We start from the raw sequence: 26,805 nt of genomic DNA, 5'->3' as shown, positions 1-26,805 counted from the left end.
GTGTGTGTGTGTGTGTGTGTGTGTGTGTGTGTGTGTGTGTGTGTGTGTACAGGAGGAGTATCTCCTCAGTTGATTTTTTTTTTTTTAAGCATCAGCTTTTGACAGAAGGAGGCAAATTTCTGCAACCTCATATAGAGAATTTAGTCTGAAAAGCCATTTCTACACATATTTGTCTGCCTGTAGTCTCCTCCTTTAGACTGTAAGCTCCCTGAGGGCAGAGACTGTCTTTTGCCTCTTTTTGTGTCCCTAGCGCTCATGATACCTTCAGCTCCATCTCCTTCACCTATACCTGGAACCCCAGGAATCATAGCTCTTGTTCAGAATGGGCATTGCGAGTCAAGAGTGATTGTAGACTCATGAAATCAGAGCTGGAAGTGGGCTGGGGTAGTGGGAAGGGCATAGAATTGTAAATAAAGGGGCCTGGCTTTGAATCCTGGCTTGGCCACTGATGTGACTTTGGGCAAGTGATTTACTCTTTCTAGGCCTCAGGATCAGGCTGGATGATTTGTAAGGTCCTTTCTGGTGCTAAAGCTATGATTCCATGACCCTGGAAATGAGAAAATAGAATGTCAGAGTTGAGAGGGCCCTGGTTGTTGTTCGGTTGTGTCCAGCTCTTTGTGACCCCATGGATGTTAGTACTGCCCATGAGTTTTTTTTGTTTTTGCTTTTTGGAGGGGGGAGGGCAGGGTAATTGGGGTTAAGTGACTTGCCCAAGGTCACATGGCTAGTAAGTGTTAAGTGTCTGAGGCTGGATTTGAACTCAGGTCCTCTTGACTCTAAGGCCAGTGCTCTATTCACTTCGCCACCTAGCTGTCCCCATGAGGTTTTCTTGACAAAGATACTGGAGTGGTTTGCCATTTCCTTCTCCAGAGGATCAAGACAAGCAGAGGTTAAGTGACTTGCCCAGGGTCACACAGCTAGGAAGTGTCTGAAGCTGAATTTGAACTCAGGTCTTCCTAACTCCAGGCCCAGCACTCTATCCACTGAGCCACCTAGCTACGTGAAAGGATCCTTAGAATAAAAAATATCAGGGATGAAAGACACCTGAGAAAAGAGATAGAGAAAGCATTTGTTAAGTGCTTACTAAATGCTAGACACGATACCACGTGCTAGGGGTACAAATAAAAGCAGTTTAGGCAACTTCTCTGCTCAAGGAACTTACAGTCTTATGGGGAAGGTCAACACAGAAAGGGGATGCAGAAAGGGGGCTGAGTGGGCATGCACAATGGATTGATTGGGATGCCAGGAACAAAGTAAGGTAAGGTGAGCTCTGGCCTGTCAGAGCCCAGGGTGGTTCCAGAGGCAGAGTCCAGTTTTCCAGTAGGGAGCAGGTAGGGATGACGGTGAGAGTGACAGGGCTTAGCTCAAGAGCTCTTGGAATACTTTGAAAAGCAGAATGTTAGCACTTTGAGAGGCATTTGAGCACTGAATATTCATTCAAGAATATTGCAAGAGGGGGATGGCTAGGTGGCACAGTGAATAGAACACCAGCCCTGGACTCAGGAGGACCTGAGTTCAAATCCGACCTCAGACACTTGACACAAAATTAGCCTTGTGACCTTGGACAAGTCACTTAACCCCAATTGCCCTCCAAAAAGCAAAAAAAAAAAAAAAGAATATTGCAAGAGGCTTTAGAAATAATTTATTATGTGACAGCTGGGTGGCACAGTGGATAGAGCATTGGCCCTGGAGTCAGGAGGACCTGAGTTCAAACCTGGCCTCAGATACTCACTAACTGTGTGACACTGGGCAAGTCATTTAACCTTGATTAACTCCAAAAAAAAGAAAAGAAAAGAAAGAATTTATTACAATGCCCTCATTTTATAGATATGTAAACTTGAGGATCAGGGAAGGCAAGTGATTTACCCAAGGTAGGTCAGCAAGTAAATTATCAGAACCAGGACTGCAAGCTAGCTTTCATGACTTTTGGTTCCATGTTCTTTTCCATCAAATCAAGCTGAGGTTCTCAGCGAACAAAGAAAAATTCAGAGGGAAAAGTAGAGGCACGATGGCCATTTCAAGTATTTTTAGGACTGTCATGTGGAAGACTGATTAGGCACGTTCTGCCTGGCCTCAAAGGACAGAAATAGGAGCAATGGGTGCGAGGTTCCTTGTGGCCAATTTTGGCTTTGAGCCCAGAAAATATTTCTTTATTAAAGTAGAGCAGGCTCCTTATACTGGAGGTCTTTAAATAGAAACAGGAGAGCAAGACAGATCGAGCGAGCAAGCATTTATTAAGTGCCTACTCTGTGCCCAACACGGTGCTCAGTAGGGGTTTAACAGAAGGGAGAGTTGCTCAGGGGATGCAGAGATTCCAGGATGTACTTTATCTATTGTCTCCTGTGATTTGAGGTGAGCCTTGGTTTTTTCCTTTATTACATTTTGCCAAGGAGTTTTTATTACATTATATTATAGAGGAGGTATTATTACTTTATGTGGAGAGGGCTTTGGACAACTAGATGGTGCAGTGGATTAGGGCATTTATCTTCTTGAGTTCAAATTCGACCTCAGACCCTTCTTAGCTGTGTGACCCTGGGCAAGTCACTTAACTTTGCCTTAGTTTCCTCATCTGTAAAATGAGCTGGAGAAGGAAACCTTTGCTAAAAAAAAACCTAAAAAGGGGTCATGAAGAGTCAGACACAACTGAAACAACTCAACAAAAAAAAGGTGTGTGTGTGTGTGTGTGTGTCTGTGTGTGTCTGTGTGTATACTCAAGATGATTCCCTTTGAGGTCAAATCTAAATTAGACACTGATTCAGGGATGGTCCCTCCGTGAATGAAGAAATGTTTTCAGTGACCAGAATTGAAATAGAGAGAGGTTTTTGGCTCACCCTCCTGTAACCAGGGAATTAAATTCACCAAAACAACAACAGAAAGTTAGATCACATTTTAATCATTTACAGAGAGCACTTTCTTATCAGTGATCAGTGGAGATACGAAACTCAGGTATTTTGATTCCATGCCCCAGTGATCTTTGCTTTTCCCAGAGCTGCCTTTCATATTGTCGATTCAAGGTGGTAGTTAAGTGAGGTTCAGCTTCTAAATGCAGTGGGATCTCAGACTGTGCAAAGAAGGACGTGCATTTTAATGGTCAGAGAGCTTGGTGGAGGAGGAACGATTGATTTCATTGAATTTGGCTTCAAAGGATGGTGACAGCTTGGACAGTCAGATGGGGATGGGGAAAGGGCAATTATATGAACTAAGGACCAGAGAGAGAGTGTGTGTGTGTGTGTGTGTGTGTGTGTGTGTGTGTGTGTGTGTACTCATGTGTGTACAGGAGGGGTGATTGGTTTTGATGATCAGGGTAGAATGCATGTTGGTAGAAATGTGAGATGATGTTAGATAACTCTGGATATGGCCAGATCTTGGAGAACCTTAAAAATCAGGCTGGAGAGGTAATTGTGACTTCCTCTGGGTCCCTTAGGGCTGCTAGGTAGCACAGTGGATAGAACACTGGGTTGGAATCAGGAAGATGCATATTCATGAATTCAAATCTGGCCTCAGACACTTACTAGCTGTGTGACCCTGGGCAAGTCACTTAGCCTCTGCCTGCCTCAGTTTCCACATCTGTAAAGTGAGAATGATAATAGCACCTACTTCCCAGGGTTGTTGTGAGGACCAAGTGAGATAATAATTGTAAAGTGATTAGCACAGTGCCTTACACATGGTAGGTGCTATATAACTGTTAGTTATTATTGTTGTATTGTATAAAATGAGGCAGCTAACAATATAAATGTTAGCTCTTATTATTATCGTATTTGAATGAGGCAGCTGAGACTGGGCACAGTGAAATGTCTTGGCCATAGCTACTAAGTGTCAGACCCAGGACTTGAACCATGTTTTTCTAACTCAAGTCCAATAAATAAACAAGCATTTATTAAGTTCTTACTGTGTACTAAGCATTGGGGATTCAAAGAAAAGTAAAGATGGTCCCTGCCTTCAAGGATTGTACATTCTAACTGGGGAAACAACATGCAAATAGCTATCAGTATACAAGGCAAATAGGGGGTGGCTTTGGAGGAAAATCTGGGACATCATTTTTCCTTTTATCGAGCACACATCTTTGCTCCTTGTAATGTCTACCCATTATTCCTAGTCCTTTCCTCTTCAGACAGATCAGTCAAAACCAGCTTCCAGGTGTCAAGACTATCAAATACTTGAAGGTACCGATCTTACATTTTATTTTCTCCAGGCTAAGCATTCAGCATTATATTCAGTCCCCTCCCATCTGGCCACCGTTCTTCAAGGGAGGCAAGAAGATGGTCAGTACTTGAGTCTTGAAATACACTGGTGGCTATGATAACTGGTAGCCCTTCACTCTCTCTCTTAAAAGAGAGAGCTCTGTTCTTTTAAAAAAAAAACACTGGGCTGTCACTTCCCAATGAATTCCTTCTCCCTCCCAAATTCCTTCTCCTTCCCTTGTAACAGAAAGGTCCAGTTAAGCTAAATCAGCCGATCCTGTCAACCTTCCTTTTAGGGGATGCCAGAACAGTGGGCTCGCTTGTTACAGACATCCAATATCACCAAGTCTGAGCAGAAGAAAAACCCCCAGGCTGTGCTTGACGTGTTGGAATTCTACAACTCCAAGAAAACCTCCAACAGCCAAAAGTATATGAGTTTTACAGGTAGGTGTGCATGTGTGTGGATTAACTCATCATTCTGCCAGTGTTTACTGTACATTTCCTGTGTGCCCATCACTATACTAAGCCCTGAATTGGATGCATACAGGACAGGGGCAGGGAGTGGACCAGCAATTTTCATTGCTACAGGCAATTCCCAGATGATGAAACTCTCCACCAGTGCACGTTGGCACTTTCTCTGGAATTTCTAGTCTTTGAGAGTTGCCTTGGGGCACCAACAGGGGGTGAAAACACAGGTCTTACCAATAGGAGATTCATTTCAGCAGTAATTTATTTAAGTGCCTATTATGTAAAAGTGGTAGAGATAATAAAGATTAAAAATGACACAGTCCCTGCCCTCAAGGATCTTACAGTCTACTGGAGGGAAGGAGACTATAAATGAATATGTTCCAAGATGGAATGAGATAGGTTTAAATGAAGTCAATGTAAAAAAGTGAGAGAGTGCTTTCCATACTTTTCCTAAGAGAAGGGTTCCTGAGTGATCTGACTCCTGAGCTGGGCTGCGACAAAGATGTTGACATGTCCAGAGAAGGCACTCCAGGAAAGGGAAATGGCCATCTCAAATGTATAGAGATGAATGAGGGCAGAAAATGGTGACAGTGACAGTTTGCAGAGAACATAGAGTGTGATAAGCCTGGAAAAGTAGGTTGGGCCTTCTATGTGGTGGAGAATTTTAAATGCTAGAAAAAATGTTTATATTCTAACCTATATCTGTGTCTCTGTATGCATATACATACACATACATATACCCCCATACACAATGTATAAATTATATATATAACGTATATAATATGTGTGTGGATGTATGAGTGTGTGTATATAACATATATATAATATATATTGGACAGTGATGTTAAATTTAAATAGAAATAAATTCCTGTTGGCGACATATTGACCAGAAAACCACAAATTAACATTTTCTATATTGTATTATAGTTTTATTTATTTTGTTAAGCATTTCCTAACTACATTTTAATCTGGTTCTGCTTCACCCAGTTTTGCAGACCTTGGAGTCTGACATCTCTGCTGTAAGAGACCTTGAATTTCTAAAACTTTTTTGCTTTGTACAGTTGTAATATAATAATTTTGAAGATTTGTTTTGACAGTCATATGAGGGTAATTTGGAGAAGGGAGAATGTAGAGTCAGGGAGAGACCGTTTAAATCACATTAAATCAGAATTAGAGGTGGTAAGGGTCTGAACCATGTTGAATTAAGGGGAAAAACAGTTATTTAAAATGTTTACTATAGGCTAAGCACTATGCTCTATGCTGGGGATACAAATAGAAAAGATAAGAGAGTAGTTCCTGCCTTCAGGGAGCTTACATTCTAATTGAAGGAGACAACACATTAAAAAAAAAAGTTCAGCTTCAGGGAGGATGGGATGGCCCAGAAATCCTAAAAATACAAAGTGGGGTAGCTAGCAAAGTCCAGGGGTCCTTAGATTACATTAGAAGGTTAGATGCCAGGAATCTGCAGGGTGCAAAGGTAGAATAGATTGTAAAGCCTGGCAAGGTCTAGTCCAGGTCATCCATCTCATCAGAAGGAATAGATTTGGTTACCCCTGTGTCATCTGTGCCATGTGAGCTCTCAACAGCCCATATGGGCCTTGGGCAGCACTGGTGTGGAAGAGGGAGGAGGAGGAAGGTAAGCTGGGAAGGATGTCTCTGCTGCTGGGGGGGGAGGGGCGGGTTCCCAGATGGGTTCTGGACCAGTACAGGGTTGGAGGGAGGGAGCCAACGGGAGTAGAAGGCAATGTGAGAAGGATGCCCCCATGGTAGCCATTGGAATGGAATGGAGGAGACAGATGCAAGAAAGGAAATTAAGGTTAAATTGGCAGGATTTGATTGGATAAGAAGAGGGCAAGGAAGGGGAGCTATCAGAGTTAACTCCAGACTTTTCAAACCTGAGGATGGGGAGGATAGTGTTGCCATCAACAGAGATAGAGAAAGTGAGAAGAGGGACAGGTATAAAGGAGAGCATGAGTTTTGCCTGGGCCATGTCTGGCCCATGCTGGCAGGACTTTTTGGTGATGGAGGTCCAATAGGTAACTTAGAGATGATAATTGAATGTGAAAAGGAGGACAGATATAGAGCAATAGCTGGAGGGCATGGGAATGTAGTAGATTATCTAGGGAGAGAGAATAGAGAAAGAAAGAGAAGCTGAGAACAGAGCCTTGGGGGATACCTATACTTAGGAGTCAGGAAGAACAGCATACACTATTGAAGGGAGGCCAAGAAGTAGAGGCCAGATGGAGGGGAGGAACTGGGAGAGAACAATGTCATAGAAGGCAGAGGGAGGAGAGAAGATGAAGTCAGGTTAAATCAATAAGCATTTATTAAGAGCTTATGTGCTAGGCACTGTGCTGAGTGATGGAGAGAAAAATAAAAGCAAAAGCAGTCAGTCAGTAAACATTTATTAAGCACCTGCTGTATGCCAGGTACTGTGCTAAGTGCTGAGGATACAAAGTGTCAAAAGGCAGACCCTGCCCTCAAGGAGCTCACAATCTAATGGGAAGACAACTTGAAAACAACTATGTACATAAGAGAAAAATGCAGGGTAACTTGGAGATAAGCAGCTGAGGGAAAGCACCACCACTGAGAAGGATGGGAAAGCTTTCTCCAGGCTGGATTTTAGCTAGGATTTGAAGGAAGCCAGGGAAATCAGGAAGTAGATAGGAGGAAGGACAGAATTTCAGGCACATAGAAGGAAGAAATTTAGTCTCCTGTACTGAAGAGAAGTTGAGGAGAACCAGAACCAACAGAAGCCATGAGATTCTGAAGGCTTGGGTGATTTTGGAGGGAGATGTTTCCAGTTGAGTAGTGGTGGGCAGAAGCCGAGATGATGACAGTCTGAGGAGTCAGGAGCTGGCGAGGAAGAGTATACAACAAATACAGATTTTACGGAAATCAAAGGGGGAAGAGAGAGAGCTCCAAGTCAGGGGAAGCTTTTTCCAAAAAGGATCGGAGAGATCTGACAAGTCAACAAGCCTTTATTAAGTGCCTACTATGTGTCAGACACTCTGCTAAGCACTAGGCCCACAAAGACCAACACAGTCCCCCTTGGGGGACTTACAGTGGAATTTGGGAGAGGACAGGCAGACTAACATGTACAAGGAACCATGAGAGAGGGAGACACTGTAGGTAAGAGGAAGTGGGTTTGATTAATGTGTCAAGGCCCCCTCAAAGGAAGAGGTGAGACCAGGGGACAGTTGGAGGGCTTAGCTTTTAACAGAGAAGAGGGAGGGACTACCTCATCCTCTGAGGCAGAAAGGAAAAAGGATAGGATGAGTAAAGGCCAAAGGTTGGAGGTATAGTAACCTGTGAAAGGCTAGGGTAGAGAGGCTGTCATTTGCCAAAATCTTATCCATTCTCCCTCTGAAACATCTCCCATTCATCCCCTTCTTTCTATTCGTATAACCACCACCCCAGTTCAATCTCTCATTACTTTACCTGGACCATTGCAATAGTCTATTTTTCCTTGGCTCAAATCTCTTCCTTCTCCTTCTCTAGTCCATTCTCCGCTCAGCTTCCAAATGATGTTACTAAAGCATTGGGCTTTAGAAATATCACTCTGCTTCTTCATAAACTCTTGTAGTTTATTTCCTTCAGGTCTCACATACAAACTCCTGTTTGTCATACACATACACACATATTTATGTCTCTATATATTCAGATCTATCTATATTTATATCTCTCTCTGACACAGTACCTAGTACCTCTTGGGTGCTTTATAAATGCTTATTCATTGTTTGGAGGTGTCCAAAGGACTTCTTAATGCAGATTGTACCCCATTCATACTTTTAGTCCAGCAGTTCTCTTCCTTTTTTCACAGACCCCTTTGGCAGTTTTAAATCTATGGATCCCTTTTCAGAATGATGCTTTTAAATGTGTAAAAGAAAATACATAGGATTGCAAAGGAAATCAATTATATTGAAATGCAGTTGTCAAGATATAGGAAAAGAAATCTAAGGACCCCAGGTTAAGAACCTCGGCTGCTGTTCGATGGTTTTTGACTGCTGCTGTGGTCAAGGGCATTCCCTGGGGGTTAGTGTTCTGGTGAGGGGCCTCCCTGAGTGTAAGCTTGCCCTGGGAGGATGGGAAGATTTTATTGCTAGGACCATGGCTGAAGACTTCTCAACTTGGGAGGCAAGGCTTATAAAGCTAAGGTTTGCTGACTTAGCTTTTGAGAACCTAGGGTCACACATCCACAACTCAGTGAGGCATCAGTGACCGGAGATGTAGAGTTAAAGGGATTGTAGACATCTTGTTGTCTTATTCCTTCATCCTACAGTTGAGTCAGTGATTGGGGTGAGGTGGCCTGGGTCACTCAGGATGGATCTTAGAATTTTAGAGCTGGAATAATTTAGTTTTAAATAAAACTGACTGATAAGCAAAGTTTCTTGTGTGTGCTCAGAGGCCCAGGAGGAGGTATGCTAAGGAGAGAAAGCAGATGGACAGTACTGATATCTTGCAGTTGTAGAAGCTTCTGTGCATGTTTCAAAATGCCTTCAAGTACTTTATTTTTGGGGGAAGGGGAGTAGAGGAGACATTGCATTGTAGTAGAAAGAACCCTGAATTAGGATTTGGAAGATGTGGATTTGGGTCCCAGCTCTGCTACTTACAGTCTGTTTGACCTCAGGCCTCTTTGGGGCCTGTTTTCTCTTTTCTAAACTGGGGATAATAATATCCTACTTCCCAGGGCTGTTGAGATCAGAGGAGGTAATGGATTGACATAAGGAGCTTATATAAAGCACTTATTCAAGTGCTTTGTTATTGTGAGGAACTGTTATTATTTGATATTCCAAATGAGCTGGACAGGTCAGTTATCATCATATACTTGTCCATATGATGTATGAGGAAACTGAGGCACAGAATGGTTAAGTGACTTGCCCAAAGTCATACAGATCATAAGGAGAAATTGGGCCTTAAACTTAGTACTCCCTTGTAACATTTCTACTCCACTACCATGCTAAGATCAGGGAACCATGGTGGACTAGAGCTGGAAGAGACTGCAGAGATCATTAAATTTCTCCTTGGGATTCCTCTTTCCTGAGTAGAGTTTGTTCTAGTCCCTGTAAGGTGCCTTTGAGATGCCAGCATCCCTGGAAAAAAACAGCCCTAATGGGCTGTTGCTGTGGGGACAAATATTATGGCAAACTGGCTGTGTTTTGATAAATATGATTGGGAAGTCCATGCCTAATGACATTCCCCTGTGGTGAGCTGGGCTGGTTCAGCCTCCTCCAGGTCAAAGAGAAATACACAGATGGTAAGATAATGACAACTCATATTTCTACAGACTTTGAAGGTTTAACAAAGCACTTTTCTCACAGCAGCCCTGGGAGATTGTTAGTGCAAATGTTATTCTCCCCGTTTTGTTGATAATTGAAACTGAGGCACAGAGAGAGAGGAAGAGACTTGGTCTTGATCAGGCAGCTGGCAAGTGAGAGGCAGCATGATGAAACCACCACCCGCTCCTGTTGCCTGGAAGGTGCCCTGAGAGGGGCCGTGTTTCCTTAAGGAAGACCCTCAGCCATGACCAAGGACACGCTCGGCCAGTCCTAGTGCCCCCATAATCTGGGAGAGAATTCCTAGATCTGTGGAGCAGGAGGGTGGCAACTACTGCTAAGAGCTCCAGGGAGGGCACCAGCTTCTCCACCCTGAGGCTGCTGAGCAGAGTAGGGAGAGTGTAGCTCTGGGCTGATTTGTAGGCTGGTCTGGAGTGGTTGAGTTGAGTTGAGTTGTGTTTTCTGTGTATTGAACACAAATGGCAGAAGTGTGTTTCGTGAGCTACGGTTGACCACGGAAGGATATGATTTGAAAAAATAATAGACCGACTTATCTTTTCTATTGATGCACTTGACTACTTTGTGGATTCTTGCTGCATTGTGGGAAGAAAGAGGTTGGAACTGGATTTTTTCTTATGAAAGGAATTGGGGCTATGGGGTCTTGTGGGTTTAACTTGTGAATGAGGAAGGTCCTAGAGTTGGTCAGATGTTTAGTCTAGACTTCCTGCTTTCTAATCACATGGGTGCAAAGAATCCCTTCCCTAATTTTCCATGCCTGGGGTTTATATTAATCAATTCATGATAAGAGGGTTAGAACAGGAAGGGACTTTGAAGTTTTCTTTTTTTTATCTAAACTCCTCCTCATCTTACAGAAGGGGAAACTGAGGCCCAGAGAGGCGTGGCAGTCAAAATCTGAGCATGGTATGGCTGGGATTAGGATGAAGGTGTCCTGACTTTCTGCCTTCTCTCACTGCTGTTCATCCTCTAAATAACTCACAGATATTCATAGTGTCTGGGATTCTATATTATGGGAAGGGAGTGGTTTTTGCAGGATAAAGACTTAAACCCAGGTCCTCCGATTCCTAAATGTCCAGGGCTTTTTTTGGCTGCATCATGTTCTTCCTAACACACACCCCCCCCCCCCCTCCACCCCACCCCCACCCCATAGGAATAAGAATCCCTGACATTTGTTCATTGCTTTTCCATCTGTTCTTCTCATTTGACTGAGTGATCGATTGTATCCTTAGAACCACCCTATGAGTTTGTCGGGTGAGATTTTTGTCCTCATTTTACCGGTTAGGAAATCAAGGTTCAGGGAGCCGATCTGCCCAAAGTCATGTGGCTGGTTAGTTGAGCAAGGCCCGTAATAACAATAATAAGTATTACTGGGGCATTTCACAGCTTGCTAAAGCACTTTGCATAAATTAGCTTATTTGATTGCCACAATAACCATTATTCACCTTCATTTTACAGATGAGGAAACTGAGGCTCAGAAAGTTTAAATAACTTACCTCTGGTCACACAATTTGTAAGTGGTTGAGGTGGGGTTGGAACACAGTTCCTCCTGACCCTGAGGGAAGCACAGTATCTGTACTAGTCCAAGGTTCTTTACCTTATACTTCCCTACTCCTGAACTTAATCACCTTGGTATAAATCTGTATAATGAGTTCTTCCATGATGATGATAACAGCTTACATTTCTATAGTGCTTACAAAAAAAGATTACGGAGTACTTTCTTTACAGCAGGAAGGTTGGCAGTACAATTTCATAGGATCATAGGAATTGGTGTTGGAAAGGACATTGATCCAACACTTTCTTTTATAGTTGAAACAACTGAGGCTCAGACAAATGACCAAGGAAATTGACCATTCCAAGGTCAGCCAGGATTCAGAGCCAGCTCCTTGGATATCATATGTAGTGTTCTTTCTACTACATCCAAGTGTTATCCCCATTTTGCAGGTATGGAAACTGAGGCTCAGAGAAGGAAAATGACCCAGATAACTAGTAAGTTCCAGAGGCAGTACTGAAACACTGATTAAAAGATGAAGTGATCTGTACTGGGCTGCCCAAGGTTCAGAGCCTTGGGGAGAAGAGTGATCTCTCCTTTGCTTGTAATTGACTAGGACATGATGAATGACCCTGTTCCAATCTTAGAATAATGAAGCTTGTAAGCTTCAACCATTCTGTCCCTGGGGGAGAGAAAGCATGGACATGGAGAGATTGATTCTGAGAGCGGACAATCAGACTGGGTCACGGACTTGTTTCGGGAGTCTTGGGGAGGGAGCCAGAAGCTCATGTCCTTGTTCTGTCTCTGTCTTTCCTTCTGAAGTTATTTTTCTTTTGACCCTAAAGAAAACTTTCTGGGACATTGAGGTCTAATATTCCCAGGATTCAGATTTTGAGATATGCTAGAGAGTGATGGAAACAGTCTTCTGGGACTATGAGGTCTTTGGCAGGATGGTATACTGGAAAGAATGGTACAATCAAGAGAATCGAAGTAGAATCCTGGGGCTGACATTACACTAGCTTAATGACCTTGGGCAAATTATCTTGTTTCTCTGAAACTGTTTTCTCATTTATAAAAAGGGGAGTATAATACTTCTATCAGCTACCTAATAGAAACAGGCTCAGGATTTACTCTCCCACCCTCTGTACATGTTGGCAGCGTGGGTTCCCAGACTTGGCCACCATGAGCTCCAGGTGGTATCCCTGAGGGGTTGAGGAGCTGTTTGTTGAATGCTAGCTAAAGCTTAGGTGGGCAGCTAGATGGTACAGTGGACAGAGTGCTGGGCCTGGAATCAGGAAGACTCATCTTCTTGAATTCAAATCCAGCCTCAGTCACTTGCTAGCTATGTAGCCCTAGGCAAGTCATTTAACCCTGTTTGCCTCAGTTTCTTCATCTATAAAATGAGCTGGAGAAAGAAATGGCAAGCCATTCTAGTATCTTTTCCAGGAAAACTCCAAATGGGGTCACAAAGAGTCAGACGTGACTGCAAAACAATTGAACAACAAAACTCATGAGTTGAGTTCCCAGTATTCCCCCTTCTAAGGTTATCAGTTGATATAAATAAGTCAGACATACTTAGTATTTAAAAAGGAATATTTATTTGGTGTTAAAGAGTAGGAACAAGTAAGACAAAATGACCCCCTCTAAGTCATGAAACATTCTTCCATCAGTACATTCAAAGCTCAGGGGAGAGTAGGTTCAAGCTTAGAGAACATATTTGGTAAAGGGGTAATTCAGAGATCCTGGAAGCCCTTCTTGAGGGCTTCTTCCCCTCAGCATCTGTGATGGACGATCCCCTTAGGCAGGGTGTAGGTTTTTTTCCTTTGAGGCTCTTTGTAGAGCCTTATAGGGCATCCCAGTTTGTTCTTGGCTTCAGGTAGAGACACTGCCATCACTTGTTTTTAACTATGCTGCTAGGATTCTGATGAGAAGATGGGAAATACAAAATCTTCTTGACCTTCCTCAGGGGAGGAGACCAAGGTTCCTTCCTCTCTCAAGTCATCCCTTTGCAAACTTTATGCTGGAATAGGCTCTCCTGGCCCACTGCTTGCTTGAATCTCTAATTCCAGCCGGCTTGATGGTTTTATACATGCCCTGGAGAGTGTAACTAAGTCCATCAGTCAATCCAAGCAGACTTCTTATAGCACCTAGGAGCTCAGATCTCATTCACACTTAGTGAATAATTGAGGCAAGTTCTCACCTGATAAATTCATCAGGGCTAAGTCAGTAGGGTGATTTTTGACTTCACCTTTAAATTTATATGGGTATTGCAAAGGAATACTTTGTAGACTTTAAAGCACTCTATATTTGTAAGTTATTATTGTTATCCTTATTATAATTGATCCATTTGGCCTCTCAGGATTTTAGTTTGGTATGAGCCTTACTGGTTGCCTAATGATGTCTAAGTCTTTTATTGGCTTTCTTCTCTTACAGATAAGTCAACGGAAGATTACAACTCATCCAACACTTTGGTAAGCCTTTATTTTCTACTTTGAGACTAGTAGGTGTAAGCAGGGATGGGGAACCTACAACCTTGAGGCCACATGTGGATTCAGTCAAAGGGCTGCACTTGAGGACCTAGAAGGAGGTTGCAAATTCCCCACCCCTGTAGGGCATGGTGGGTTTCATTAATGGGGGAGGGCCTCAGCCTCTTCAAACTGGTGAATGGCTATGGAGTAGTAAGGATTACAGCATAGTTAAGAGTGGGAGCAAGGGAGATGAAGGCATTGTAGATGGTGGGTAGAGGTGGATGTAAATGAGATGTCTGGAGTACTGGGTTCTACTCTTTGGCTGCCATTTACTTGATATGAAAGCTCTCCTGCTGGTCTGTGCCTGGGACAGTTGTTTCCATATCTGTAAGCTAAGAGTGTTGGATTAGATGATTTCTGTGGTCCCTTCCAGTTTGGAAGTTCCTCCCAGCCCTAATTCTACATCCTGAAGACTGTTGCAGCTCTAATACTGTGTCCAAAGTCCTTTAGGGCCCTTGACATTGTTTGTTTTTAAGGCTTTATCCCGCACTGACATTCTTTGTTCCAAATCTTTTTCTATCTCTGACTTTCTGTGACTTTGGAAATAGGTAGCCCTGCCATGTGTTTAGGAAAAAGTGGCCTGAGGTTAGTGCCATATGGCAGATAGGATGCTACCAACTCAGCAAAACCCTACACTGGGGGCACTTGAGGAACGGACAGAACAGGTAGGCTTCACGTCATACGGTGCCAGCACCATTGTTCTGACCCTTTGGCAGCATGCCCCTGAATCTCAATCTCTCTCTGCCTTTCTCTCCACATACACACACACACACACACACACGTACATATGCATGTATAAATAGAGATGTAGATACCCGTACTTATAGGTATCTACAAGGAAAGAAAGGGGAGGGGTGGTGAAGAGAACACCATCTTTTTAGTGTTTAATTAAATGTTAAAAATGTATTGAATTACTACATTCCAGGCACTATGCTAAGCACTTTTCAAATATTACCTGATTTGATCCTCACAATAATCCTGGGAGGTAGGTGTTCTTATGATCCCTATTTTATAGGTGAGGAAATTAAGGCAGAGAAAGGCTGAGTGACTTGCCCAGCCAGGGTCACACAGGGAGGGAGGATTTGAACTCGTCTTACTGACGAGCAGCTAGATGGTGCCATGGATGGAGTGCTAGGCCTGGAGTGAAGAAGAGTCATCTTCCTGAGTTCAGATCTGATCTCAGACACTTAGTAGCTGTGTGACCCTGAGCAAGTCACTTCACTCTGTTTGCCTCAGTTCCTTATCTGTAACATGAGATGGAGAAGGAAATGTCACACCACTCCAGTATCTTTGCCAAGGAAACCTCAAATGGGAGAAACTAGGTGGCTTGGTGGATAAAACACCGGCCCTGAAGTCTGGAGCACCTGAGTTCAGATCCAGCCTCAGACACTTACTAGCTGCGTGATCCTGGGCAAGTCACTTGACCCCAATTGCCTCCCCCAAACCAAAGAAAACCCAAGAGATAAACACGACTAAAATAACTTGAATAAGAGCAACAACTTGATGACTCTAGTCCCAGAGCTCCATCTAACATGTCACCTAAGTGCCCGAGGAAAAGAAAATACTCATAATCATAAGAAGCATTTATAGAGCCCTTTAAGGATTTCAGAGTACTTTTTATGTATTGTCCCCACTATGTTTGTACAGAACTATTTCTCAAAGTCCTTACATATCTGTTATTTCATTCATTGGTTCATTCATGAAACCAGCAATCATTAAACACCTAGTATACATGTCCACCAAATCTCTGTGAGAAGCGTGGCAGGACTTGTAAGTGACTTCAGGACTTTTGAAGCATCCTTTATAAATATGGGAATCGAATCCTAGAGGTGTAGCATATTCCAGGGGAAAGAGTGCTAGATTTGGAGTCGGTGGACCTGAGTTCAAATTCAGGCCCAGGTGTACATTTGATGCTGGGCAAATCTCTAACCCTCTCTTGGGCCTCACTTTTCTTACCTGAAAAACATTGGAGGTCATACTAAATGACCTCAAGAGCCCTTTCCTCTCTGAATCTCATGATGTTGTCCTATGTCCAAGATCTCATGTGTGGGAAATGGTAGACTTGTGACCTAAGCCAGGCTGCAGGGCTCCTTCCATTATGCCATGAGAGCTCCTGTTAGATAGGAGGGTACTTTTTTTTTCTTCTTTTTTTTTTTTTTTTAAAAGCAATTGGGGTTAAGTAACTTGCTCAAGGTTACATGGCCAGGTGTTTCTGGGTGGGTGCTAAATGTCTGATCCCAGATTCCATCCCAGGTCATCCCAACTCTGGGGCCGGTGCTCTTACTCACTGTGCTACCTGGCCGCCCCGAGGGTACATTTTTCTGTTGAGTATGTTGTCTCTGTCTCAAGGGATTAAGGGTCCAAAAGTCTACTTGGGGCCTACATGCTATTCTTGGCCAAAGTCTAGTTTGACTGGGAGATTAAAGCAGGTTACACCTTTCAGTAGGGCATGTGTAGAGATCCTGGAATCTCCAAGTTAGGGACTTCTGAGGGTAACATCTACACAACCACTGCTTGCAGGGATCCCCTCTGTAGCATGGCTTTCCTGACAGGGAATCCGCTAACATCTGCTGAATATGTCTAGGGCCATTTTCTTGGTGTTGTATGTTGTGGGGCAGCCCTTAGCCTTTTTTGAGAGGTTTGTAGGATCATTGAGTTTTCCTTAAATACACACTGTCAGGGCTGGAAGGGATTAATCAAACAATCAACCAACAGACATTTATTGAGCTCCTACTGTATGCCAGATACTGAGGATAAAAATACAAAAGTCAGACAGGCCTTGCTTTCAAGGAGTGTATGTTCTAGGAACACTTATCAAAATCAACAAAAATATCAATAAAACTTATTGTAAAGGGAGTGGTGCCTGGGGAAAGGGACTTTGCCCTAGATAGTCCTCAAGAGTATGCTAGGACCTTTGTGATAATAGGAATGTCAATACTGATCTAATTATTGTTCTCTGAGTTAGAAGTGACAAGCGGAGGCTGGAGCATGGGCCACCTCAGGCAGGATGCCTCCACTGATTGAGCTCTGGGGATCTGGGACTGGCCAGATCAGGAGGGACTGAATGAAGATTGACTCACTCACCTACAATCTGAGCTACTCTAGTCCTCAAGTCTTATGCCTTTATTTTACGGAAGAGGAAACTGAGGCCAAAGAAGGATAGGTCATGCAACAAGGATGTAGCAGAGTCAGAATTCAGACCTAGGTCCACACTCAGAATCCAGTGCTCTTTCCATAACATTACCTTGTATCTCTGTGGGAAAGTGAGTGGCCCTGTGGTCTCTTTGATAAGGAGACTCATGAATTAAAACGCTCCTTTTATCAAATTAGATCAGCGCTGTCTCTACAACTTAAGTCTTAGAAAGTCACACTTGTGTAAGAACTGTGTGTGTATATACATATACATGTGTATTACAGATATATATGTATGTGTGTATACACACATACACACATATACATAGACATACATGGATGTATGCACACACATGTATATAAACACATATATATGGTCATATTTACATACTAACACATAAAAATAGGTATAGATATATAGGTATATAGATAGTGCTTTGCAAACCTTAAAGCACTATACAAACATTAACATATTTATGAATGAATAAAAAAGCATTTATTAAATGCTTACTTCATTCAAGCACTGGGGAGAAAAATAAAAGACTATTAATTCTGTTATTCCCTCCTTTTACCCTTGACTCTCCTCCTGTGGACCATATTGAACAAGCCAATTCCACTTAGAAATTAGACCATGAAGAAACTCTCCTTTTGGAGGAGTCAAAGAACTGCTTATTTGTGGGGGAGGTGTGGAGAGTTGGGATGGGAGATATTAAATCACCTTCCCTCAATCTGTATCCTCTCTTTTCTTTTTGTTGCTAAATACCACCAGGTCCTTGAGCTGCTCCCTGTCTAGCACAGTTTCTGCTCCCCTTCCATCATGGTCATACTGGTTGCTACCCTTCCTCCTTGTTACAATGTGATGGAATGTCTGAGAAGGGTGGCAATGTCTTGTTCTCTATGGAATCTGAGGAGCAGATCACTCAGTGATGGCAGTGGCCCAGAGCCCTGTGTAGGAAGTCACTAGCTTATGTGAAGCTTGGGATGGGGTCAGTCCAGGTCTGGGAACTGACAGCTTGCTGTTCTTTGCCTACTTCTCTTATCTTGAGCTTCCATTCCTTGGCTCATTGATTTAGAGCTGGAAAGGAGTCTTAAAGATGGGTCCATCCCCATCTTTTTGCAGATGAGGGAACTTGGGTCCAGACATTTTCAGTGACTTGCCCTAGATCACATAGACAGTAAGTCAAAGAGAAAGAATTTGAACCCAAGTTCTCTCATTCCCAATCAAGAACTCTTCCTGTATTGTTACATGCTTCTCAATTAATCCTTTTTATTCTGACCTTCCTTTCTGCTTGTGTTTGTATTCTTAGTGCTTAATACAGTGCCTGGTACACAGTAAGTGCTTGATAAATGCTTGTTGACTTGGTAGCAAATACAGAAGTGAAGTAGTTGACTGGGAACGTGGGATTTAGAACTAGAAAAGATCTTAAAAGGTCCTCTACTCTAGCTCTCCTGTTTTATATTTGAGAAAATAGTTCTTAAGAAAGAGAGTGAATTGCCCAAGGTCACACATGTAGCAAGTGACAGAGACAAGATTAGTATTCAATTTTTTGTGATTCCACCTCGAGGGCTGTCTCTGCTAAAACCATAACAGGTCTCCCTTCTGCCTTCCATGAGCCCACCCTCTTTGATGGGACCCTCACTGATGAGGACTTGAGTAGAGTGAATGGATCCCTTTTATTTTAAAAGCTAAACTCATGGATGAGCTCCCTGTGCAGCCAAATTGGTCTCCAAAGATGTAGCTCCCCTCTCCCACCCCTTCATTTTTTTTTCCCCTTCCCGAGACTCATTTGTGAATGCCGCCCAAGTTTCTCAGTCTTCATGAACCTTTAGAGTTTCAGGTGGTGAGTTTCCGGGGCACTCTGCAAGACATGGCTGACTTCTCCTTGGGTGTTTCTTAGCTCTAGGATGACCCTATCAGTGCCTTCTAAAGTGTACCTTAGCTTAACCTCATCCCATTCGTGTCTTGTGGATGGGAGGCAGAATCGTGTGGAAGTGGATTCTGGCCCTTCCTCTGCTACAGTGTGAGGGTGCCTTGCTTGAACCTGAGGACATAGACCATCAGTATTTGTTCTCCTGCATGGCCAAATCTTTGTGCTAAAAAGATCTGGGGTGTTTTAGTGAACTGCAAGCTTACTGTGAGTCAGCAGTATGACACAGTCAGTCAGCAAACACTATTAAGCACCTACTGTTTGCCAGTAAGTACTGCATGTATAAAGAAAGGTAAAAGACAGTTTCTTCTCTCAAGGAGCTCACTGTCTAATGGAGGAGGCAACATGCAAACAACTCTGTAGAAACAAGTTAAATATAGGATAAACAGGAAGTAATCAACAGAGGAAAGGCACTAGAATTAAAGGGGATTAGGAAATTTTAGCTTGTATTTGAAGGAAGCCAGGAGTCAGAGCTTGGGAGAGAGATCACGAGGGGTATCCCAGGGGAAATGCTCAGAGCCAAGTGGAGGGTCTTGTTGGAGGCCAGGAGGCCAGGGTTACTGGGTTGTAGAGGATGTGTTGAAATGTAAGGTATAAGAATCCTGGAATGATGGGGAGCAGCCAAAAAAACCAAAGTTGTTATAATTGGTGTTAATTAAGGTGTTGTGAGCCAGTGAGATGTCAGTTCTGATTTTCTTTGCCCACAGTCAGGCCACAGTTGCAGGATTGCTTGAAGGAAATGGAGTGTATTTAAGTCTGCTGTGTGGAAGAAGGATGACCCTTGTTCTACATGGCCTTTCAGCAGTGGCTGGAAGGTTCAGAGACAGATTTTGGCTCAATGGGAGGAAAATTTCCCACTGAGAAAACTGTCTGAAAGTAGAAAGGGCTGCTTCAGCAGGTAGGGAGATGCTATTCACTGGAAGTCTTCATTGGGCAGCTTGTTGGTGACATTATGGAAGAGAGTGTGGGATAGGCTAATAGCCCTTGGGTCCTCTTTCAGCTGTGAGAGCTTGTGATTATTAACCTTGTGACTGTCTTGTATTTGGAAACAATGAGGCAAGTTATCAGTGAGGACCAAATTTTCCCTCAAATGTGGTAACATTGGCCTGGGGCGGATAATCCTTTAGAAGGAGGGGAGAAGGACTGGCCTTGGGCTTTAGGGATTGGTATGTTTCTGAGTGTGCCTGTGAATGGGAAGGTCTGCATCTCCCCAGAAGGTCTTATCCCAACAGAGTGGAACTAATGCAGTATTTCCTTCTCACTTAGAATGTGAAGAGTGTGTCTGAGACGCCTGCGGTCCCTCCAGTCTCAGAGGATGAAGATGATGAGGATGATGCTGCTCCCCCTCCAGTGATAGCGCCTCGGCCAGAGCACACAAAATCTGTGAGTTCTTGGGGCTTTGAACCCAACCCTTTTGCTGTCAGTGAATGGGTGGAGGTAGAATCTTGGAGGGGAGAGACTGGTGCCCCGAGGTTTCCAAAGGCCAGGGGTATACAAGTGAGACATTGTTGGATTTTTTGCAACTGATATACATTTCCACTTTGGCATAGTGCCCTCAAAATGAGGACCATGTGAGGTCAAGTCTTTCCCCTGATACATATTGGGCCATGGGACCCCGAAGTCACTTACCCTCCCCGGGATCTAGACAGTTTTTAGGACTAAATTGTAGAGATGGTACTGACCTACATTGGTAGAGGGATCTGAGTTTCCTATACCAATGGAATCTCAAGTCATATCCTGACCTTATCCTTATTTCTATTCCTATAGCTAAAATTCTTTAAAGGTGAGTGAAAAATACAGACTTAATCAGTGCCTTAACTCTCCTTAACCTTGGTCTAGTGACTCTCTGAGCCTCAATTTCTTTACCTGTAAAATGGAGATAATTGCTTACATTATCTTTCTCACAAAGTTACTGGAGTGGGGAGGCTTTTTGCACTTTGTAAAAAAGCACTAGAGAAATATTATCTATTATTTCAACCCATCTCTGAAGCAGTCCATTAATGTCATCATCATAATCATCATTATTATCCATATTGAGAAGGAAAAAAGGATATGTAAATATAAATATATTATATATGTATAAAATAATATTTTGTATATAATAAATAAATATAAACAAGGATAAATAAATATAGCTAATATTTATGTAGCACTTACTATGTGTCAGGCACTTTGCTAAGTATTTTTATTATCTTATTAGATCCTCATAACAACCTTGGGAGGTAAATGCTATTGTTATCCCCATATTACATTTGAGGAAACTGAGGCAAATGGAGATTAAGTGAGTTCCCACAGCAAGTAAATATCTGAGGCTGGGTTTAAATTCAGGTCATTCTGATTCCAGGTTCATCTCTCTTGTCTTCTATACTGCCTAGCTGCCTGTAGAGAGTCACCAACAATTTCAGTCAATTTTCAAGAAGTATTTATTGAATACCTGCTGAGTATAAGATGTATTTAGCCCTGGGAGAGACAGAAAGAGAAAAGACTTCATGTTTCTTGTTCCCAAGGCCCCTGTTGTGCTCTAGAAAAAGATAACACAATAATAATACCAACTACAACATAAATTAGCACATGCTAAGGGGGAAGAGGTACAGAGAAAGGGTCAGGAAGAAACTTGAGTAGAGATCATTTTTAGCTTGGCGGGGAGAGGGCTTCACTATTGGTCTTGAGTTAGGTCTTAAAAGGAGAGAAGAATTTCACAAAGCAGAGGTAGGTAGTTAGGTATGGGAGGTTTGGGGAAGGAGGGAGATCATTCTTACCATGAGTGGCAGCCTGAACAAATCCAAGGGAGCAAGAGAGGGCAGGAGAGGATGAAGAAATGGCATGATATGATGAAAAGACTTGTTTTTATAATAATAGTTAACATTTATGTAGCAGTTTAAGGTTTCCAAACACATTATTATCTCATTTGATATTATCTCATTTGATCTTCAAAACAACCCTATGAAATAGGTGATGATTAGTTTCACCGCCACTTTACAAATGAGGAAACTGAAGCCAAGAGCTTTTTTTTTTTTAAACATAGGTCTTCCTGACTAGCTAGGTAGCTAGGGTATTGGGCTTGGAGTAGGGAAGACCGGAATTAGAATCCTGCCTCACACACTTAGGAGCTGAGTGACCCTGAAAAGTCACTTATTCTCTCTCAAGTCTCAGTTTCCTTATCTGTAAAATGGGGATAATAGTCACACCCACCTCCCAGGGTTGTTGTGTGAATCAAATGAGGGAACACAATATAAAGTGCTTCACAAACTATAATAAATGCTATTTTTACTAGTATTGTCATCATCATCATTATTGTAGCCTGAGGAAGAGCATTCAAATCTGTATCTATGCCACTTATTACCTGTGTGGTCTTGGGTAAGTAACATCCCATCCATTGGCCATTCTTCTCATCTGTAAATATCAGGAAATAGACCTAGAAGATCTCTCAGGCTTCTTCCACATCATGGTCATTGAGCTTGGCTGCTGTGGGGAGAGTATTTGTAGGGGAGTGAGAGGAGATAAAGCAGGAAGGACTTCTCATTTATACCTTCCCTGCCCTCTCCCGGGCCTCCCTAACCTCCCTTCCACCACCTTAAGTACAGTCAACATTGTTTAGTTCTAGATTGAAATGAGTCACTCTCGCCTTCTCCTGGGAAGTCAGGTCATCGCAGTTCTGCTAGGTTTGCTTGAAATTAGCAGCACTCAGCATGTGAAATTAAGGAGTGTGTGGATGGCACCACTGGGAATTTTTAACCACAGTAACTCTTATCTGCCATGAAACTCTTCATGTGCTGGATATCAGCAGCGCCTCTGTCGGCCTTTGTTTTTAGACCCATTGGGTTTTGAGACATGGTAGCCCTGGTTCCAGTAGCCAGGGAGCCAAGGAGACCTGAAGTCTAGACTTGGCTTTGCCATTAACTCATGGCATGACCTTGGGCAAGTAAGTTCCTTTTTCCTGGTCTCAGAAATTCAGGCTCTCTGTATTACACAACTGTCTTGGGGATATCTGAGCCTTAAATTTGATGTTGGGATGTGATGTGGATGTCTGAGAAAATGTGAAAGGGGAAAATGAGATCCCTTGTTCCTTCCTGGCTATATGTATTAAAAAAAATGTGGAAACTTATGAAGTAGTGATCTAGGAACAGAAGAATGACTGAGAAGAGGGGAGAGAACAAACCAGCAAACAAGTCCCATTCATAAATGCTGCAATGGCAAAGACTGGAGAAGGTATTTGTGGATGAGTAATCAGGAGACTTGGTGCCCTGGCTTGGTATTACCATTGGCTTATTGTATGACCTTGAATAAATCACTTCCCCACCCTATGAAACAGAGCTGGAAGAGCCCTTAATGAAGGGGACTAGTGTAACAACTTGACCGATCTAGGGATTCCTTTTTTTTTTCTTTCCTTTTATTTTTAAAAATTTTTTATCAGACTTAATAAAACAAATATACAATAAAGAAAAAGAAACATTATAAACTTAAATACAGAATAAGAAAAGAAAAAAAAGCATGTGTACTGCAGGATATAAGAGAGGATTCAAAATATACAGCACTAAATTTCCATTTCAGGAAAGCCTGTATACTAAGAGATTCCTTCTACAGCCTCCCTAGCCATCTCTTTCAGTGATGGGGATCTCACTACCAGCTGAGACTACTCATTCCATTCTGCTTGTTAGGAGAAGAGCTGAAATCTTACTTCTGTCTTTCCTCACAGTTCCTAGTTTTGCCATTTGGGGGCCACAGAGAATGTGCCCATGTGTAACAGCCCCTCGGACACTTGATAACAATGATTATATCCCTTCTAAAATCTTCTCTTTTCTAAACTAAACATCCTATTAGATCTTTCTACCATTCCTTATATAATACAGTCTCCATTCCCATTACCTGGCCTTCCTTTTCTTCTTGTTGCTCAGCATTTCCTCCCAAATGTGACCCCAGAACTGGATTCAGATCACTAGGATAGACTCTGACCAGGAAGACAAGTGAGACTGTCACCAACTTGGCTGGGGGGATGGGAGGGTGCTAGGCCTCAGCTCGCACAAGTTCTTTTGGCTCTGACATCACAGTGTTGGCTGCCAAAAAAAAGAAGCTAATTCCATGTTATCTTGTGTTAATTAAAAGCTTCCTCTGTAAAATGAGGGGGTAGAATTAGATGATCTCTCAGGTCTTTTCGGCTCTGGCATTCCAGGGCTCATACTCTGCCATCACCTGAAGATTCTCAAGCTTGAGAAAAGAGGCATAAAAGAAGCAATGGTATCTATGAGCCAAGTGTGTGCTTACATTTAAGTCATATATTGAGCACCTACTGTATGCAAGTCACTGTGGGCATGCAGAGGCAGAAAATGAAATGGTCCCCTCCCCTGGTGGAGCTTTGATTTCCCTGGTGGGTAGTAGAGGTGGAGATACAATGTGGACACCAATCAAATCCAAGTAACACAAAAGTAATTTGAAGAGGGAGAAAGTGTTTGTAATTGGGCGGGGTAGTGGGAGGCAGAGAATTGGTGAAGATCTCTGGTAGGAAGTGGCACCCAAGCTTTGCTCTGAAGGAAGCTGGTTGCTGGAAGGTAGCCCTAAAATTATAAAGGTGGCACAGGAACTTAGTACCTCGATGGAGATGGAAACAGAGTAGGATTGATGATGCCACAGAGCCATTTGTCCTGGTTGAAGGTTCCCATCAGTTAGCAAGTAAATCCCAGGACAATGGCATACATGTCCATAGCACTTTCCAGGTACCAAGGGCTTCACCTGGTAGCAAGGTGGCACAGTGGATAGAGAAGAAAGCCCATCCCCAAAGGGCCTTGGTCAGAGGGGGACAGCATCCTTGCTCTGCTTGGGTCCATGTGTTACTATGAGGCAGCAGCCCTCAAAGACCATGTAGGCCTTGTAGAAGTGAGCATTATGGTCATTGACTCACTTAATGTCACTGGTGATGGATAGAACTAAAGGCCATAGACCCGGGCCTTCCTCCTCCCAAGCCAGTGTGCCTTTCTAGAGGAACCTCACCCAGCATCTGATTTCTTTGCTTGCCCCTCAGAGTAGCCAAGAGAGTACATTGCTGGGGCACCTTGAGAAAAGCAAATTTAAGACATCAATACATTCTGTTTTTATTCAGTCTCCATTGTGATCTCCTTCCTTGGCTTTTCTGATTCTGGGTTCAGCACTGCATCCCTTAGCCACCCAGGAAGATTTCTCACATAATAATAAAACGTTGGATCTGGAGGGGACCTTAGAGTTCATCAGTGCAGTTGGGTGGCACAGGGGGTAGAGAGCTAGTCCTAGAGTCAGGAAGACCTGATTTCAAATCCAGCCTCAGGCACTTGCCAGCTGTGTGACCGTGGGCAAGTCACTTAATCTCTGTTTGCTTTAGTTTCCTCATCTCTAAAATAGAGATAATAATAGTACCTACCTCCAAGGGGTGTTGTGAGGATCAAATGAGATAATATTTATAAAACATTTATCATAATGCTTGGCACGCAGTAAGTGCTATGTAAATGTTGGCTATTGTTAATATCTAGTCCACTAGGTATCACTTAATTTATAGATGATGAAGAGAACGGAACACAGTCCTTCCAATTCCAAATCCACGGACTTTTCCATTGTGCCATGAGTGTGGTCTAGGGATATTTGGGAAGTCTCCACACATAAAAAGAGTTGAGATCTTGAGATATATCTGAAAGCCAGATGCTAACATTTGAGGTAAACATGTGAGATGCCTGTTGGTATCTAGTAGTTAGGGTCTAGTTAGGGGTTCTTGTACCTGCAACCAGGAGGCTCAGGCTATGAAAGCAGGTGAAAACGTCATGGGGGAGGAAAGGGATCGAAAAGAGAGCTAGGCTTTGGAGAAAGCTTGCTGGAACTACTGCTCTCAACCACTCTCTCTCTCTCTCTCTCTCTCCTGACCTTCTGTAAATGCTCTGCTTGGACGGGGCTTAACACATAATATATAGAATGCAGGAGCCAGAAGGGACCTCAAAACATGTGATGTTAGAATTGGAGGGAACTTAGAACATGGAATGTTCTGAGTTTGAAGATAGCACGGGGTATCATCTGTGTTCATCGCTCTCATTTTACAGGGGAGAAGACTGAAGCTCACTGAGGTAACTTGCCTTCCTCAGGGGGGCGTCAGTGCCAGAACTAAGCCTAGAGTGCATATTTCCTGAGTTCCACCTTCATATTTAAGAGATATAGGGCTCAGGGCCCCTGGACACTGTCTCTTCTAGCTTCGCTTGGGCTGAGCTCCCCAAAGGCTAGGAAGGGCGGTGCTCACAATAGGGTGGCTACACCAGATTCCTCTCCTGTCCCAAGATGGGGAAGACAGAATCAGAGGAAGGGCCACAAGAGGGACAGCTGACCTCATGTTTGGGGACTTGGTGGCATATGGCATCACCTTGTCCTGGTTTCTAGAATGTAGGGGAGAAATTCCTTCCCTCTGTCCCTTCTAGACAAACCCTCTGCTTGGTCTCATGGGGTTAATGTCACCTGTGACTCTACTCTGTCCATTGGGTAGAAAGCGTATATGTTGAGAAGGGAAGTTGCTAAATAAGAGGGGATGGGAAAGGACTATGACGCACAGATACACATGCACACACACAAATCAATAAAACTCTTAAAAAAAAAACAAAGAGAACTTGATTCATTCATTTATTAAAAAAAAAAAGAATGTGTTGGATAGGATCTTGTGAGATGAATTTATTGGGGTTAGCTCCACTGTGCTCCCTCACCCCCAACCAAGATCCTGGGCCTGAGAACCGTCCCTCTGGATCTCTCTTTCCTCAAGAAAGCTGACTCCATTCTGGTACCTGT

The 26,805-nt window shown here is 43.1% G+C and overlaps 1 protein-coding gene across 9 annotated transcripts in view; it reads left to right on the top strand.

The window, feature by feature from the left end:
* The window catches only part of PAK1 (p21 (RAC1) activated kinase 1), a 205,465-nt gene that overhangs the window by 137,783 nt on the left and 40,877 nt on the right, over positions 1-26,805 (top strand). For all 9 annotated transcript variants that reach the window (XM_069070913.1, XM_069070915.1, XM_069070917.1 and 6 more), the window contains 3 exons: positions 4,478-4,625; positions 13,866-13,903; positions 20,287-20,403. In XM_069070913.1, the coding sequence (XP_068927014.1) occupies positions 4,478-4,625; positions 13,866-13,903; positions 20,287-20,403 (303 nt within the window). The remainder of the gene's footprint in view (positions 1-4,477; positions 4,626-13,865; positions 13,904-20,286; positions 20,404-26,805) is intronic.

The sequence above is a fragment of the Petaurus breviceps genome, unplaced genomic scaffold (assembly GCF_028583685.1).
Source record: "Petaurus breviceps papuanus isolate PSGF00001 unplaced genomic scaffold, PetGlider_PUasm1.0 90823, whole genome shotgun sequence".
In the NCBI taxonomy this organism is placed as follows: domain Eukaryota; kingdom Metazoa; phylum Chordata; class Mammalia; order Diprotodontia; family Petauridae; genus Petaurus; species Petaurus breviceps.
The sequence above is the reverse complement of the archived record's forward strand: the minus strand, read 5'-3'. Positions and strand labels throughout refer to the sequence as shown.